The sequence below is a fragment of the Epinephelus moara genome, chromosome 7 (assembly GCF_006386435.1).
Source record: "Epinephelus moara isolate mb chromosome 7, YSFRI_EMoa_1.0, whole genome shotgun sequence".
NCBI lineage: Eukaryota > Metazoa > Chordata > Actinopteri > Perciformes > Serranidae > Epinephelus > Epinephelus moara.
In genome coordinates this window covers 18884378-18903000 of record NC_065512.1, presented here as the reverse complement: position 1 = coordinate 18903000, position 18623 = coordinate 18884378, and the positions used below count along the sequence as shown (strand labels likewise).

The 18623-nt window shown below is 42.6% G+C and overlaps 1 protein-coding gene across 4 annotated transcripts in view; it reads left to right on the top strand.

Annotated features, from left to right (window-relative positions):
* The window catches only part of LOC126392893 (follistatin-related protein 1-like), a 30143-nt gene that overhangs the window by 1103 nt on the left and 10417 nt on the right, over positions 1–18623 (top strand). For 2 of the 4 annotated variants that reach the window (XM_050048605.1, XM_050048604.1), the window contains exons 1-3: positions 130–312; positions 413–469; positions 18430–18531. In XM_050048605.1, coding sequence (XP_049904562.1) covers positions 310–312; positions 413–469; positions 18430–18531 — 162 coding nt within the window. In that variant the 5' untranslated portion in view covers positions 130–309. Of the gene's footprint in view, positions 1–129; positions 313–412; positions 470–18429; positions 18532–18623 lie in introns of those variants that run through there. The other 2 variants (XM_050048607.1, XM_050048608.1) reach the window with 2 other exon arrangements.

Sequence of the window (18623 nt, the reverse complement as noted above, 5' to 3'; positions counted from 1 at the left end):
ACACGCACACACACACACACACACACACACACACACACACACACACACACACACACACACACACTTTCCTCGGTTCCTCCCCCTCCTCTACTCTTGTGTAAACGTCCTCGGTGGACTCCAGACGTTTTCATTGGCCGCGGCGCTGAGAGAGGAGGAGGAGAGACTGACGGACGGACACGAATTCCTCAGCGCTCCTCAAATTTCTTGAAATCACGGACCTCCTGCTCGCCTCCGTCCCGACAAACATCCAGACCAGCTCCCGTCCTCCTCCTCCGAGCACACGACCAGAGACGAGCTGCTTTTACAAAAATGGTAACATATCCAAAGTAGCGTTTTCCTCAAGTTTCCTGAGAAACACGAGTGGAAACGGACGCAAATGTTAAACTCTTACTTTTTCTTTTCTCGTGTCCAGATGTTGCGAAGTGTCGCCGTGCTCCTTCTGCTGGCCGTGGCTATCTCTAACGCTGAGGTAAGTTTGCCTAAAAACGGCTAAACTATAATATTTTTCTTTGTATGGATACTAAATGTTGCCTTACATGTATACTGGATGTTTTTACGTACGAAGCTGTCCTCACAGAGCAGCTTTGTTCTCAAAGCCAGACGAGCTAGAAAACATCTGGAAAAGGGTCTGAGTCAGTGTGTTATCCGACACAACACGGTGCTGTGCTAGAAATCAGGCATTTACAGCTGCCTGTGCTGAGCTATAGCTTGTTATAGTATAATCTTCTTAAGGAGAACCAATTATTCCATTATTGTTGGCACTCATGCGCAATTATGAGCTCCATTGTGGAGACAATCAGGCTCACAGTTTAACTAAATTGCAACTGGGACAGTTTCTTTCAACAGGGACACCACTCTTAATCCTAAAAATTATTGTGTATATATGGCAGTTTGATAGGCATTTTTTTCATTATTCATTTTGGCTGAAACCTGAAACAGACCCCCCCCCCACACACACACACACACACATTCCTCCTAGTCTCAGTCTCTTTAAGGAGTTGTGAAGTTAACTGCACGGCAAAAGCTGCCATAAGAGGACAGAAGAGTGACAGACAGCTGTGAAAAGAAAACAAGGGAGGGCTTGTGTTTTGTTTGTGGATATCTCACCAGCCAGCCCAGCTTGCCATGTGGTTTGATGGCCCCTCATCATCAATATTGAAGGACGCTTCAGTGCGAAATGCTCCGCCGCCTGGCAGCTGCTCTAATGGCATACAAACACCGTGTTTGGGTGGTCAGTCACAGAGCATGTGTGTTTGTCTGTGTACGCCCAAGGGTGATGAGCATGCTCGAGGGTTGTGAGGATTCTCACCTTATGGGTCTCACACTGCAGTGCTAAGTAGTCCAACCTCTGAGTAAACACAGAGGTAATGTGCTTTTAGATTAGCTGGCCTAATAGAGCGGAGGGACGACCACTTCAGGCCAGACACACCAAATCGACATCAAAGAACTAGTGAAGATGGAGGCCAGCTGTTGCGTCGCCTCCTTTCGCTTGTTTCTTAACCAAAAAGTTGCTTCCGAACATACCAGATTCTTTTATACTCCCTTTGCTTACAAAAACAAATGTCACAGCCCTAATACTTCCATGCATCCTTTACGTTGCCATAGATACAGCTACTAGATGACACTAGAGGGCAAAGTTTCAGTGAAGACAGTGGAGGTCGTAATAATTTACCTCTAACGGAGGCAGTGTTGTAAACAGCTGTGGTGGTCTGTGAGGCCATTAAACACATCGCAACAGCGATTACCGATATGTTCCATTCCACCATTTTTCAAATGTCTTTGTTGTCTCCTACGGTCGTATCTCACTTTAATTACGCTACACTGCCCCCACGATCAGCGGTGGTACTGCTCCGTTTCAGCTGTATCCGTAAGCTTTCAGAAAATAAATATGGATGAAATGAATGCACATGTACAGACAGAAGGCGCCGTCTGTGTCGGTATACATACCTAACGTTGAGCAGAAGTAAGCTCTAAGCCTACAGCCAACTAGGACATATATTCTGTGCCTGCGTAAGAGGAAGTAACTCTCCATACCAGCAGGTGGCAGTAGTCTGTATTTGTCATTCAAAAAGGGAAACCGAAAGAATGGATTCAAGATGCTAGCTAGCCAGTTAGCACATAAACAAGACAACCTGATGTTGAAACAACAAAGGATATTTACTGTGCGCCAGCGACCAATTAAACAAACGATTGCGAACTGTTTCTGCTGAAGAGCTCAATAGATACAAACATAATCTTACCTCATTTAACAAGTTTGCTTTGATCTCTTGGCTTTAGCCATTTGTTTACTTTCCTCACTTTAATTTCTCTTCTTGTGCACCGAGCTATTACCGCCAGCGCTGCGTGACACACCGCCAAAACTAGGTCAACAGATGCTCACCGACAGCCCAACATTTACCAACGGCCGACCGCTGCCTCGTGTGTCAGAGCCCTACCTCTTTGTGAGAAAGCGAAAAAGCATGCTTCCCAAAATGCCAAACTGCTCCGACAAGAAATAGAAACACACCAGGTGGCTGTTGATGTTCCTAGCGTCACAGGACACAGCTGTTGAACACCTGGCTTTGTGATGACTCCTCTGTTGACCTGCACAACAGTTGCATGCTGAGGAAAATAAACAGCGGGAATAGCTGCGGCCTAATTAGAGGATGGATTTTTCAAACAGCTTCGGCAAACATGAAACACAAGATAAACCGATTGTCCTCTGCCTAGTCTATCTTTACAGCGTCACACAGATGGCCATTAGGGTCTCAACAGCCACGACATCACTCATCGCCTGACATGCGGACCCTCCCCGCTGACCTTCCACTGCTTTCCCCTACCTTTGCTCACTGGCTGGAAAATGTGCCATTGTGTGCGCTTTTATTGGATTCATGGTCGTGATGTGTGAGGTATGGCATGGTGAAGACAGAGCACACAGTGAAGTCCGCTGAGTGTACCCACCAAGTTAATGGGGAGGCATTAGAAAGGCATCTATTCTCCAAAGGTAATTACCCTGATAATATATGGCCTGTTGACTGGCCGTGGGAAGGGCCTGAACTGGCATTCCAATGTGCCGTCTAAAGGAGGTCAACAAGTCGGAGCAAAGCTGGATCTGATGAGCCTTCAGGGTGTGTATTTAGGTTATGTATAGGTGCGGGATGTGTGTTAGATTTACTTCATAAAGGAGCTTGAGAAAGTAATGAAAACGGCATTCGTTGTGTGCGAACTGATGTGTTTATTTCCTGGCATGAGTGTAGGGTATTAAAATCTGGACACTAACTCCTGATTTATTATGAAGGAGAGTGCCCGTGTGCTTCCTGAGGTGAGAAATTGCAGCGTTTGATGACAAGCCACTCCGAGATATAGTGCGGCCAGCCGGGGTTGGGACTCTGAGTGGGGAACTGCGTGTGTGTGCCGGCAGGAAACGAGATACACATCTTGTGAATAAAATGTTGATGTTTTACTCAAACACACCGGGAGCTTGATATGCAAAGGAGGTCGAGATGCAGGCGTAGTGAAAGTCATAAGAGTTTGCAGCCCCGGGGGACATGTGCACACACACACTTGCATATAAACAGAGAGAGAGGAGTGTTTATATTTCTGTTTTTTATGGCATGCAGTGTTATTGTTTTATCCCGCATCATCCGCTGTGACAGGGGGGAATGACACAGTGGTTAATTTAGTTATCTGCAGCGGCTCTGGATCTTGAAAAACACAGACGTCAAGAGGATGTCAGCCCAACAAGGCAGCCTGACAAGCTCCCCTCTCCTCTGCAGTCCACGACTTGAGAGGATAAAGACGACAGGTTGAGGAGAAGAAGCCGGTTCCCTCGTTGAGGCCCTGGATCCTTATAGCTGACTCTGATTGAGCCTCTCGCACCTCGCCATGTTGCCATGTTGATGCCTGCTCTCCCTCATTCAAGGTGGGCTAAAAATATCTGCCCAGGTGGAGGGAACATGAGCATGAGGGGACGCTGTGTCCTCTGTCTGTATCAGCCTGCTCTAATTACTACAGCCCAACATCCAGTCATGGATCCTGCGCAGGGATTGTTGAGGGCGGTGAGACAGAGTGATGTAAAACAGAGAGGAGATGGAGCCACAGTCATGCAATTATAGCAGGGGAGATTGGGGGTGAGGTAAGACTTGTGTAGTGAGACAGAAAGAAAGAGGGGGGTGTACTGTGTTTCATGTCCCTGCAGTGTGTTCTCTTCACTCTTGGCTTGGCTTAAAAGGAGTCCTCATTTGGCTTACCAGCTGTACTGGTGTCTTATCATTACCGGCACTCTGCACTCAAAGGCACCACGCACATAAATTAACACACACACAAATGACAAAGAGCGGCATGAAAAGTCTCCTCAAGGGGTATGTGAGTAAGAGATAACGAACACCCTAACTTACTCATACATACTAAAAGTTAAACATACGTATAGGTGGTGAGGCTTAAATCAGTTCACTCAGGGACTCCTGAAGGTTTATAAGGACGTCAATTTCCCATTGTTTTCCTCCGTGTAGCTCACAGTCAAACTCAATAAATCACATCATTAGTGTGACACGTTAAATAATTGTTTGACACTCTGTTTTACTTCAGTTCAATTCTGCCTATTAAACAGTATTCTGATGCGATATATTCTCAGGAATATAAACCCCACCATCGTACCACCCATTTGCTTTCACCAGAGATCGTGCTGTATCCAGCGGCCTGTGCAGAGGACGCACCTTGAGATCAGGCCCTGCATCTGAAATGCAGTTTGCTTGGTGAAAATGGGGTCACCGTGGGATGAGTGATTAACTGGCGTGCGTTGTTCTCTCCAAATGTCACTTCTAAATTTTTCTACCATTAACCAGAAAGCCTTGTCATTTGCTGCATCTTAAAATTGGCTCAATTACGCAGTTTTAACTTTAAAGTGGTTTATTTAACGCGTTTAATATTCTTGGGATGTGCTGGGATCTGGGACGTGTGCTATAATGCAGAGGACGTGCAAGAAAAATGGAAGTTTACTCGCCATCTGTGTGTTGGTGTTACCCAACCATCAACGTCAGAACAGACTACAGAACAGACTTTTGTAGCAACAAAGCAATCAGGCTACACTTATACTGTTTCAGTTTGTGAACAGTTTGAGGAATACTTCACCCGCCAAGTGACCATTTGCTCAAACCATGTTACGGTGAATTAATTAAGATAACTTTTTTCTCTCATGCCTGAATAAAGAATCCAAAAACGGAGAAAATTCTTGTTGAATTAAAGCCATAGGGGGCCGTTTTCAACAACAGTAAAATTATGTCAAAATAATATCCATTCACAAACTCTCACATAACTCATGCAGTATAATCAGAGTCTCATTTATCTAGTCGTATGCCCAGTGCAGCCAGCCTTTTTTCGATTGAGAACTGAACTGAAAGTCAAACTTATCTATGCTCTCTTTAAAGCCAGACTCCATTGACAAAAATAGTAATTTTACGTCTCTGAACACTGGAGCTGCGATCTAACACTGCTTTAATCTGTAGTTTGTTTGTGTCATTTTGTAACTTTGGTGAATCCATACTAACACCTTAAAACACCGAAGTCGCACAATAACACACACAAACTAACCGATTGAGGCAAAGGTAGACCAGCAACTCCCGTGCTCAGTGAGGTTAAATCACTGTTTTTCTCAATGGAGTTTGGCTTTGAAGAGAGTTTAGATTATCCTGACTTTCAATTTAGTTTTCTGTCGGAAAGGGCCGTTTGGGAAGTACTGAGTGTACGACCTGATAAATGAGACTTGGATTATTCTGCATGAGTTGTGCAAGAAGAACGTAAACGGATGTTTTAATATAGTTTTGCTGTTGTTAAACGCGGACCCCTATGACTTCAATTTATCAAGAATGTTCTCATTCTTCGTTCCCTCGAGGCAAGAGAGAAGACAAAGTTGTCTTCACTAATCTAATTGTAACACAGGGTGAGTCACTCACGAACACACAGTCATTTGGGAGGTGAAGTATTCCTTTAAAAATGTTTGGTAACATTTAAGGGATCAACGGAGTGTGTTGTGATGAGGAACATTTCTTTGTTCGGCCTCTAAATGCTGCTATTCTTTGTTCTGTTTTAACCTTTACTGACAGCACTATACTTAGTGACTTAAGCTAAAGTCGCAATACCACACTGTTAAAACACTATAAAGTTCTTGAATTGAAAATGTTTGTTAAGTAAAAGTACACAGTAAATAAATGGCCTCTGTGAGTTCAACCGAGGTCAGACCCATGTTGAGAAAAGCATGTTAAACACAGGTCCTCTGGGGAACATCAATCCATTCACCACATTACGTTAACAAGCTTTCCCTCTCAAACCATGGAGGCTCATTTATGACCTTTGAGAACATTATATGTAACACAATAATCTTAGCTCATAGTTCCACTCACCATCTTTTCTGAGCTTTCAACCACACGTCATGGTTTGTATTTAGTGAATAAAGTGACTCAGACGTCACTCTTGGAGCTGATGTTATTTTGTTGCATATTATATTGACTACAAAAGGCATTTCTCAGAAGCCCAAGTTGGCATCTTTAGTTCAAAACCCAAATATGTTCAGTTTACTGTTATGTTCGACAGAGAAAAGCAACAAAGCCTCACAGTTGGGAAGCTGGAAGCAAGAAATGTTTGTCGTATTTGTTGGAAAACAGTTAATTCATCATCAAAATAGATGCAGATTGAGTAATTGGTTTAATTAACTTGGCTTTTTAGCTCTAATTGAATCCTGACTTATTTCTGATTTGTCTGACTTGTGTTTATTTGTCGACGTTGAGGCGTACCAGACTTTATATGAGCTATGGAGAGAGATAAGATACAAGCGTGCCTAATTAGAGCTCATGAGACCTGGTATGTGTTGTATGTATCATCATGGTCCCGCTGACCGTCCGACATGATAAGGTTGAGGTCTCTGGATGGATTTTAAATAACTACACACACATTAAACCCACCCTGCAGTCTGTAAATGAGCCTTTTCCTTCTACAAATACGCTCCAGCCTTTAGCCCCGATACTGGCCTCAAAGAGGGAGCAGAGACGAGGGCAGGGAATCTGCTCGTTCCCTCGGACTGAGCCTAGCATGGGCCCTCCCTCCCTTCCTCCCTCCCTTCCTCCCTCCTTTCTTGGCAGTGGAAAAATGCCCAGAACAGAGCAGGGGTGGGAGCAAGGGGAGGGAAAGGTGGCATAGTGGGATGGAGAGAAAAAAGAGAGCAAAAGGATTTGAGGAAAATTAGGTAAGGCTATTGGAGCGAGAATAAGAAACAGACATCGAGGTTTAAAGAGATGACAGAATCAGTGCTTCACAGAGGACAGGATGACAAGCGAGAAATGTAGAATAGAGGAGTAGATAAAGGTGGGGTGCTTGTGTTTGGGATTGACGTGGGTCAGGTGGTGGAGACAGGGGACACTTTTGTCCCAGCAGTGTGACAACAGGGTGCACAGGGGAGGGGGTGGTGCTGCGTTCATAGCATTTTATGTTCTCCGCTGACGTTTTAACTGCTAGCAGATGTGGCTCTGCCCAGACCGTGACTTATTTCCTGCCTTTCTTTAGTCCCTCTTTCTCTCTCCCTCACACTTTCTCTGTTTTTCTTTCTCTCCCCTTCTACGTTTCTTCCTCTCTGTCTCCTTCTGTCTATCTTTTGTCCTTTAGCTTCTTCTTCTTGTGTCTTTTGGGGTGTAGTTGTTACATTTCAGCTCTTGAACAACGGGGTAAAATAAGAGGCTGCAGACTAGGGTGACATCATCCTGTCCGTTGGTGCATTCCTTTCACACTGAATAAGAAACAGGGAGGAGAATAACAGGCCGATCCGTGTAAACTGGTCGTTACCAAGAGTCCCTTTGTTTCTGCAGATTTAATCTCAGACCTGTCCCCCCTCCCCTCACCCCCTACCCTCGGACAGCGTTTGAGACCACCCGTAGAGCCCCTAAAAAGAGCTCATATCTTTATTATACACTCAAATTAGTCTTACTTTGGCCTCATTATTCCAAGGACACATTCTGCCAGTTCCACTACCAGCTCATTGTCACATAAATCCATGAAATACTAAGCAGGCATCACAGCTCAAGGGAAGCACGTCAGTAGATTCTGTCATTTCAGGGGGTTTGAGCGAGTGTTTCTGTAAGTCTGATCTCAAGAGGCTGACAGCTACAGAAGAAATGAGACTGAACCTGATTTGACATGTACGAAGATACAGTTGGATGGATTCAGAAGGGAGAAAATGCTCAAAATCTGAGAATGGTGGTGCTTTAATTATTGAGGGCAAATGCTATAGCTTTCTGTAATGCTTCAAACCCAGAGCTGATGATAGTCTGTCCTGTTTCTCCCCCTGCGCGATGGATTTAGCCACAAGCTTGTTTAAATTCCTTAAAGGAGGAAACTGGTTCATAGTTAGTGTACAGCGTCAGAAGAGTGGTTCTCATTCTTCCTTGGCTGTGCTCCACTTCTCTTCTGGTAAGGCCTGGTTACAGGGAAAGAGAAGTGAGAGGGGGTTCTTCACGGGCAGACGGAGACGAGCTGTTCGATTTGAGCCCTCCCTGTCCTTCACGTCGCTCTTGGCATGAGCCCACATCTCATGAAGCTGATGAGTGTTAGACAATCAGGAGCTGGAGGGACAACACAGGGTGAGAGCGGGAAATGCTGTAGCGGGGGGGAGGAGAGCAGGGGCACCTCTCTGACCTAGATACTGAGGAGATTTTTGGCTCAAGACGAACTCTGTCGGACCCCAGCTGAGGCAAAACAAAGCTCAGGAATGTGCACCCCCTCATACTGATTCTGTCTCTCGTCCATAGCCTTCACCTTCCTTCGTGTTCTTCCACCTTCGTTATTTCATCTCCTTGTAATTGAAAACATGCTTGTAAAGCAGCAGGTTGCATTTCGAGGTTGTGAGGGAGAAGTCGCCTTGCTGTGCCTGCATTTGTCTGTCCATCTGTCAGTCTGAGACTCTGTTGCGGTTGTGAAGTACACGGTGTAGGAAACTGAGTCAGTGTAGGTAAGAAACAAACAATTTCAGTGTTCTGCTCTTAGCTGCATTTACCTCTTACACTCCAACCTACCCGTCTTTGTCTTTTTTAGGGCGCTCTTTAGCTAGCATGACGCAGTCAGTAGCAATGGATTCCTTTGGTCTTCTACTTTCAGATGATACCAGTATCTTCACTCCAGCTTTAAACGCCTGCTACAGCCTCTGAAAGACAGTATGTCAGCTGAGGAGGCTTATATCCTAGTGGATGAAAATGTCTGTATCGTATGTTTCCGCAAACCATATGCGTTACATTTGTACAATATTATGTAGCAGATATGTTGAAGCTCTGTTTCTCAACAGAGCTGTGGTGAAGGCGGAGGTAGGTTTAGGCACGAAAATCACTTGGTTATGGTTAGGCAAACATCATGTTATGAATTAAAACACCTACAGTGGCACAAATTTACTGGAAAAGAAGGGATGAGTTGGTCGACTCGGTGCCTCAAACGCTGCTGGGCAAAGTCGTGATGTGTCAGTCAGTATGTTTACATGCAGGCAGTAGTCGAGATAAGCTCATCGCTCGGCTAATCAGTCAAGTCGGACTTCTCGTCTTCTCTGAGTATTCATGCAGAAGAGAAAATCGAATTTCTGACCAAGTACGTCTGACTCTGTGGCGCTGTGTCCTTTTTTATTATAGTGCGTATTGAACAAGTTCTGGTTCTTGTTCAGAAACTTTTTTAATAAATCCATGATGAGCATTTTCCTACCATCCATAAACTTAAAAATGTTGAGGTCCTTTAGCTGTCGGAGCATGAATGTCGTTTCCTCGTCCATCCAGAAGTGCGTCTAATGCTTCTTGGTCGCCATGGTGTTTGTTTGTTTGTTTTTCCGGAAGTTACTGCACTGGGTGAAAGCTAGCAAAAGAAAAGTGGTGCATGCGCAGAACGCCGAGTCCGACTCCAGTTGGAGAAAGTGGATACATGCAGCAATAATTCGATTTTCAATTGAATTATCTAGGTGTGTTAGTCGAGCTACGGATTGTGTAATTTCAGTCGGACTAAGCTGTTTACGTGCATTTTAAAGCCCAGTTTCAGTTGGACTAAGCCAATAATTCGATTTTCTCAAGCTGCATATAAACGTACACAGGTTCAGTGCCACAAACAGCAGTGGAGACGCAGCGATGATTGTTGGTCTCAGTGGTCTGCAGCCTGGCAGCCATCTTGCCCAGGTGACATGCCATCCACCATCCCCTTCAGCTCCTCATGACAAAGTCAGCTCATATATTACGTCACTAAAGAAATGTTGGTATAATTTGTAAGAAATATGAAAATGCAATATCTTCACAGTTTGCAGACATGTAAAATAAGAACGTTTTCTTCTGGTCATGGGCTGAGTGGAGTGGAAAAGGATCAGTTTCACCCCTTTTACTCCTTCAGCATCTCACTGCAGTAGGTTTATACTTGTATATACTCTGACAACAAACAAACTGCATGCAGTAGTTTCCTTAAAACTTGTTGGTTTTTGTACAGTGCCTTTATACAGAGCCAGGCGACTTGTTTCCCCCTGTTGCCAGTCTTTATGCTAAGCTAAGCTAGCCTGCTACTTACTAGAGCTTCACAATTACTTTACATATACATGAGAATGGCTATGAGAATGGCATCAATCTTCACTTCACTCTCTGCAAGATGTCAAACTATTCCTGTCATGCCTTCATATGTCGCTGTAAAGACATCTGTATGAAGTATCATTACTCTGTCTTAAGCACTGACTTTATGTTTTTGCTGATTATGAATGCCAGCTAAAAGAAATCTCTAAATTGAGACAGATTGATGCCTTCAGGACACAGTCGGGAGCTTTAACGCCTGCCTTGACATGACTGCCTCGTCTGCTCATGTCAGCATCATTGTTTCAACTCCTTAATGAGCTCTGAAATACACTTACTTTGATGAATAACTGAGTTTTGTGGGGGTACGCTTCCACATCAACATCTGAGCAGTTTGAAATCTTGTAATCATTTTTTATTCTGGCAGCATTTTTCCAGCAGCATAGAATTAAGACACGATTAACTGCTTTTATTCAGATTGTTGTTTATCGAGATTTGTCACAGTACAAATCTGAGGGAGAAGCAGCCCTGAAATTAAAAAACAATTGCCTTTTTTCCTAGTGTGGCATACAGACTGAAAATCTTTACTACTGACCAAAATGAATAGAAAGCGAATTGCTCGACCATATTCTTGCACCCTTCTGGGATGATTTTATTTTAATATTTCAACTTGTCAAATAGCATAATATTTTATTCATAAAAACACTCACCAGGCTTGCCGTACCTTAGGGGAAAGAGGAAAATGTTTTGTCAAATGCTTGTATCCTTTACACTGAGGTGCCAGCTTACTAGATCTATCTAGCTATATCCAATAAATCAAACACAAAAGCCCTGCAACAAATCCTGTCTTTATGATGGTTATTATCTTCAAGTATTGTTGAAACGGTGTCATAGAGAGGCTGATGCACCTCAAGCTGAACCACCTTTCACCTTTTTTCGTAATGCGGTACAATTCAACAGCACATAGTACTACCTCCTCAATGAGCAGAGCGCTGAATCAACATCTCTCGAATGCAGTCTCAAGAAAAGCTCATTATGAAAAAAAGGATTTACTGCTGGAGTGTATTAGATGAAGCTCTGTGCGCCCCGATAAACCGATGAAGCTGATTAAACTGATCTTGATTGGTATAAATTCATATTGCTGCGTAATTCATTAACAGGGAGGTTGAATGCGGCATTTAGTGCATTTATTTTTTTAAAGTAATGTCCATTATGCTGTTTGTCACTGTAGGCATATCCAGGGCAGAGTGTTTACAATCTGTAAATCAATGTTTTCTATGCTAATGTGGGGCAGGGTGCATTGTGGGAATGGATTTACGGTGGCTCTAAAGTGACACCCACTGGAGAGGAGCATTGATTGGCCTGCTAGATCAATGGAGCATCACTAGAATACACACAAACACACATGCACAAACACAAAACATGCACTTAAGAGCGGACAGGGTACATTACATGCACAGCCGTGTGTGTGCACAGCTGCAGGAAGCGATGCAGATAGATGTACTAATGTGTTTTTCATGTGTTAGTGCTTGCAGATTTTAGCCTTGCTGCTGTTGTGCTGCCTGCGTTCTTATCAGCAGTGGAAAATGAAATTAAATTTCTTTAACTGAAGCGAGAATACATTGCCCTTTAACTCCAGTCTGCCTCAGCATGGAGCCATTCAACACGTGGCAGGGGAGAAATTGACTTCAGAGCGTGCACAACCCCCACCTCTCCTCTTGCATCTTCTCCATCTACCTGTTTCTTAATAGTCAGACTCTCTGCACATCTTCGTCATCGTCTTCTTCCCCTCTCTGCTCACTTATTTCCCTCCTCTGACTTCCACCTTGCTCTGCAGAGCTGGTCTCGGATCACTGACATGTCTCTTGCAGCCGTAAAAGGGCATGGCACTGAGAGGAAGATGACAAGGCAGAGAGAAGTACAGCAGAGGAGAAATAAAAGTACACTAGAGTTGAGTTAAGACGCCTCATGCAGAGATTGGAAGATTAAATTGTGCACTTAGGGTTTTAAGAAATATCGCTTAAATCTTTTAATCTCCTTTAAATAATTTTAACCTTCTGACAAAAGATCGAAACTGAAAAAAAATGGAAGAAAAGGGGCAGGAGTCGAGGAAAATGAGCTGTGAAATGTCTATATATGCAATCAGTTTTATGCTTGAGGCAGCTTTCTGTATGAAAGCCTCTGTTTAATCTGTTATGATTCACCAGTCACTTTTCAGCGATCCAGCTCCTGTGATTGGTTTTAAATAGGAGAGAAGGAAAATACGGCATCGTTTGTTGGCTGCGATGAAAAATTGATGTCATTTAAGTAGGACACCCACAGCGGGTGTGTTTGTTTTTGTTTGTGCTGAGTTTGTACTTTTTTTTTTCTAATGTCTGCTCTGATGGTGATTGGGTTAATGAGTTTGTTTACATGCGCTCTAGCATCCAAGTCATGGCGGGGTTTGTGGAGAATCGTGCATGTAAACATCATCATCATTATTATCACCATCATCATTATTATCATCATCACCATCATCTTGGTTTCTGAAACCAGAACAATGATCACATATCTTGGTGTTGAGACACCTAAATACACTCACTGTTACTGTGAAAGAAACAAGGATACTGTGGTTTTTGAACACCTTCACCAGCTCTGATCGCTGGATGTCATGTGTGTAGGAGTGCTCTCAACTTTCAAACTCTCATTTCTAAAACTGGTGATCTAAAACGATGACCTTTACTTTTTAGTAAATGAACTTTTTCGCTTTCTTGCCAAGAGTTAGATGAGAAGACTGATACCACTCAGGACTCTACACCACAGATGAAGCTGCCATCAGCAGCAGGTTATCTTACCTTAGTTTAGCATAAACACTTGAAACGGGCTGGTCTGGGTCTGTTCAAAGGTAACAAAATCTGCTTACCAGCACTTCTGAACTTCTGCAGCACTTCTCACTAATTAACACTTCACATCTTGTGGAGTTTCGGTGTTACTGTGAAATCACCAGGCAACCAGCAAACTCCAGGAAGTCGGTGTTCCTGCTAAGAAATAGTGTGTCTCACAACCCCTAGTTAAAGAAATACTTCACCTTGCAAATGATTATCATTAGTATAGCAATTACTCACCCCGTGTTACATTGAATTTGTGAAGAAAACTCTTTTTCCTCCACAGTGAACGAAGAATCCAAAAAACAGAGAAAATTCTTCCTGCATTGAAGTCATAGTGGTCAAAACATCTTTTTACAAACTCTCACACAACGTATGCAGTATAATCCAACAGACAGCCCTTTCCGACGGGGAACTGAACTCAAAGTAAAACTATTTGCTCTCTTGTAAGCCAGACTCCATTAACAAAAACAGTCATTTTACCTCACTTAACTTGGGAGCTGCTGGTCCACCACTGCCTCGATCAGTTAGGTTGTTTGTTTTATTGTGTGACTTTCATGTTTTAAAGTATTATTTCAGATTCAATGAAGTCACACAATAACATAAACAACCAAACTAACTGAGGCAGCAGTAGACCAGCAGCTCTCGTGTTTAGCGAGGTAAAATGACTGTTTTTGTCAATGGAGTCTGGCTTTGAAGAGAGCATAACATAAGTTTTAGTTTTAGTTCAGTTGTCTTTTGGGGAGGGCTGTCTGTTTGGGTAGCACTGAGCATACGACTGGATAAATAAGAGAGGTTGTGTGAGAGGTTGTAAACTGATCTTTTCATAGAGTTTTGCTGTTGGGTTTTCTCAGTTTTCGGATTCTTCGTTCACTGGAAGAAAAGTTTTCTTAGCAAGAAAAGTTTTCTCAGCAAATTCAGCATAAGACAGGGTGAGTAACTGATAAACAAATTGACATTTGCGGGATGAAATATTCCTTGAGCTTTGGAGGTCTTGGTCGATTTTTTCACCTTTGGACTGAACCAGGAGAGCTGTTTCCCCCAATTTCTAGTTTCTATGCTAAGCTAAGCTAACTGGCTGGCTGGCTACAGATCTAAGAGTGTTATCTAGACCCTAGGAGAGCCAAGATGTAATAGCCCTACTAATATATCAGCTTGGCCAATGTATTAGTCTAGATCTAGGAGTGGGTAGCAAGAATTTGACAGTTCATCATGTATACAGGGAGATACATTTTCTCTAGGTTCCGTCAAGCGTCAATTTCCAGGGCTGAAAATGAAGCCAACATGAAAGTACAAAAAAATAGACCATGGACATAGACCCCCATGTTAAAGTGCCCACCTTTTCAGCAGAAATAAACATGTTTACAGCCTGGTACAAAAATGGCTTTGGTCTCTATAGCTAACCCCCCCTGAATTTGTATATAACTCTTCTGTTTAACTGTATCAAGGCTTAAAGGTACATACAGTATAATCAAGGGCGGGCCATTTTGAGTGACAGGCTGTCTGCTAATAGAGCACCAGCCTCTCACCTCTGACTCCAGAAAACCAAGATGGCGACAGCCGAAATGCCGAACTCAAGGCTTGATAACAGAAGTCTACAAACCACTGAATGACATCCTGGTAGCTACATTCATTATTTTTACAGTCCATGGGTTCCATGTAAACTGCAACTACAAATTATGACCGAACCCCAGGCAAAGACTCAAAAGCAGGATAATAGAGTCCAAATAACGGTGCTCAATTATGATACATGTCTGCACGCTCCTGTGCATGGCAACCATGAAGGGTACATGCAGGCATGATTTATGACCACATAAGGCAGTCTCCCCTCCCTGGCTTGTTGAAGGTTGGTTATGTGACACTACAGTCGCTTTGTCCATTGTTTTTGTACAGTCTGTGTCAATCACGAATTCTGAGCAACACGCTCTGCTGTGATCTCATTATGGGGCTTGGCTCCATTTGCCTCTTTTGATTGACACCACTGTGATCTTGCCTCAACAGGAGCCTGTACATGCTCTCACCATAGCAACAATCCACTTGAATCAGCTGAAAAAAAAGAGCCCTGTGCCTCTGTATTCATCAGCTAAATGTCAGGGATCCTCTGCTGGTTCTACTCGGAGAGAGATGGACAAACAGAGCTCGACGTTTTATACCAAATTCATCTAAGCAGCCTATCCATTATTCATGTTCTCATCGGAGGTTTCTACAGGTTTCAACAGGCTTCCAGCCCATCTGTGTCTAACAAACTGAATTGTCCAACATGCTCAAAGCCACAGGGATTACTTTGAAGATTTTCCATGACCTCAACTTTGGAGTGCAAGTGTGTGCGTGTCTTTAAAGCATGCATAGAAATGAACCAAAACCCCACGATCCTTCTCCTCTCACCACTTCAGGGTTGAAGCCACTACACCGCGATGCTTGCATGTGACTGCCTCCCCTCTCCCTGCATCCATCTTGTTATGTTCTATCATTAGTGAGCTTATGAGAGTTCGGTCACAAGAATCCAGCTTCAGTTTAACCTACATACCAGACCTTGTACTCACAAACACACACACACGGCAGCTTGGAAGCCAGCTCACGTGCACTCACACTCAGAGGGCCAACTTTCTGTCTCGCTCTTAGCAGGAAACAGCGGCTTAAGGAGGAGGAGAAGGAGGGGAGTCTGGAGAAACAGGGAGGAGAAAAGATTTCACAGAGCATGGGAATGGGCCCAAAGGAAAACACAGCTCAGACTCCAGATGTGGAAACACCCTGCACACACACACACACACACACACAGATACTGTAGAGAAAGGGGGAGGTAATAAGGGTCATAAAGCTGCTCTTGGAGCTCCGCTTGGCGTCTTGTGATTGGTCGGTTTGCAGCTCCAGTGAACTCATTTTTGGCAAGTCCTCAGGCGATAGTTTTTAACAAACAAACAAAAGACAAAGAAACAAAGGCAAGTGTCAACAACAGAAAACGAGTACTTAATGTACTAGAGAATTAAAGTTGAACTGACACTAGAAACATTTGATTTTTAAGGAAGGATTTTTGAGCTGACAGTTTGGTTGTAGTACTGAACGGTCTGATCCTGCTTGCCTGTATGGTTCTCATACTGTCTTAAGCCTTTGTTCCCAGTATCACTCACACACAGGGATAATACTGTTGTCAACATCCCAGCTGTTTTAATTTACAGCACTGCCTTGTAATCTACACTAAAGACATGTGCTTTTCTAAGCTGAGTATGGTCATCATCTTCTGGCAAACATAAGTGAGCCTCCAGAGACTGCAATAAAAGGACAGACAACAGAAATGTTTAGATTTCAAAATCTGCATCTTAATTATATAGATTGCAGCCATATTTTTCAGAGGATATCTAAATCTTGCTCAGGAAAATTAGGACTTTGCACAAGGAAAAAATGTGTTTCAAGTCAGTCTCCACAAAGTTATGGCCTACTGGATTTATCATGTTGGTGAGGTAGCGCCACCTAGAGGGGAAATGCCATCAAACTTTGCATGATGGCTCAGTTCAGAAGCAGTTTATGTTAAGTGGGACATGCTTAAAGTTAGATTTGGGGTTATCTGTAAGTGTATTAAATTATGTCCCATATTCAATGGAGATTAAATGAAATTTTTAGGAGTGGAAGAGAAGGTTTTCAGCAAAAAATAATAAAAATAAAAATTGTTGTTATATTCTGTGCAATTATTCAACTTTGCAATAACTGTACATATTTCTTACGTTAGCTTTTATTCTAATGTTATTCTATTGATGTATATATGGCAGTTAAATTTCACACTTTCAGCCTCAGCACAGTGACGATATATATTATATTTTGAATATGTTTATATCTTAAGTACTAGTGGTAAACACTCTAGCATAATGTTCATTATTTATTTCAAAAAAATTAAAGTTGTATTTAATTTATTTAGTTTAATTTAATTTTATTTCATTTTTTTATTTTATTTTATATATTTAATTTATTGCTTTATATTTACTTCTGTTTTACACTCTCATTCTTTCTTCTTATAATTCTCTATTCTTGACATTGGAGCGACTGTAACAACGAATCACAATTTCTCCACGGGGATCAATAAAGTATTTCAGATTCTGATTGTGAAAAATCTAAATGGTGGAGAAATTTAAGGAGAATATCTATGGATTTGTTAGATCAAGCAATTCAGGGGGGAAATGACAACCAAAAAAAAGTTTATATTTCACAGTTTATGAGTTATAAGAGAACAGAAAAAAATGGTAACCAAAAACTAGGCTAATTGTTTGTCTTTTAAGATAAGATGAGATATACTTTATTGTCCTCGGAGGGAAACTTTGCTTGGGCAATAGTGCTACACCCCTCTGCAATCATCTTGAAGCAATGCATAGTCAAGAATGACAGTACAGACATAAATACATGCAACAGAAATAATAATGGAGGTTATATAAAGTAATGCACATGCTGTGAGTAAACATATAAATACACAGGCATTGTAGAATAGAGAGGAAGTCATTAGAACCATGAAACCATTTTACATAATCCAAAAAACAAAGTGAAATAGCACCTACTTGCTTACCTAATGCATGAGCAAGAATAAGCCTGCTTTTTTGTTGAGACATTTGTAAGAAGGACAGGTTGTCTTTATGTCTACCTGGAGGTGACAGTTCTTGTTCAGAGTACAGAATGTTTTGACCTTTGCCTAACTTCCCACTAATTTCCCTGAAGTCTGTTGTCTCTAGAAAGCTGACTAACAAATAGAGGGAAAAAAAAGGAAGTGCTACAATGGTGCTTCTTCATTTTGGGTGTCAACAGGGGGGAGACTACTTTTAATACAGTGAAGAGGAAATGATCTCTCTGGATGTGAGACAGAGGAGAAAGTGTAAGACTTGGGTCTCATCACAAATTTGTGTTTGATACGTGTTATAAAATGTGGTCAGCTCCTTTTCGGTGCTTTTAAATGAGCCTGTTAATGACGCAACAGCGCCGCCCTGTGTGTGAGAGAAAACAATAGTAAAAGTGCCTCCAATTGTGTTTTTTTTTTTGTCTTCCAGGAGCTGCAGAGCAAGAGCAAAGTGTGTGCCAATGTGTTCTGCGGGGCCGGCAGAGAGTGTGCTGTTACAGAGAAAGGGGAGCCCAGCTGTCTTTGTATAGAGGTGAGTGTGTGGCTCTGCAGCTCTGCAGAGACCATTACCTCCACACAAGAAAGCAGTAGCAATGCAAGAAAAAAAAGAAAATGACTTCCGCT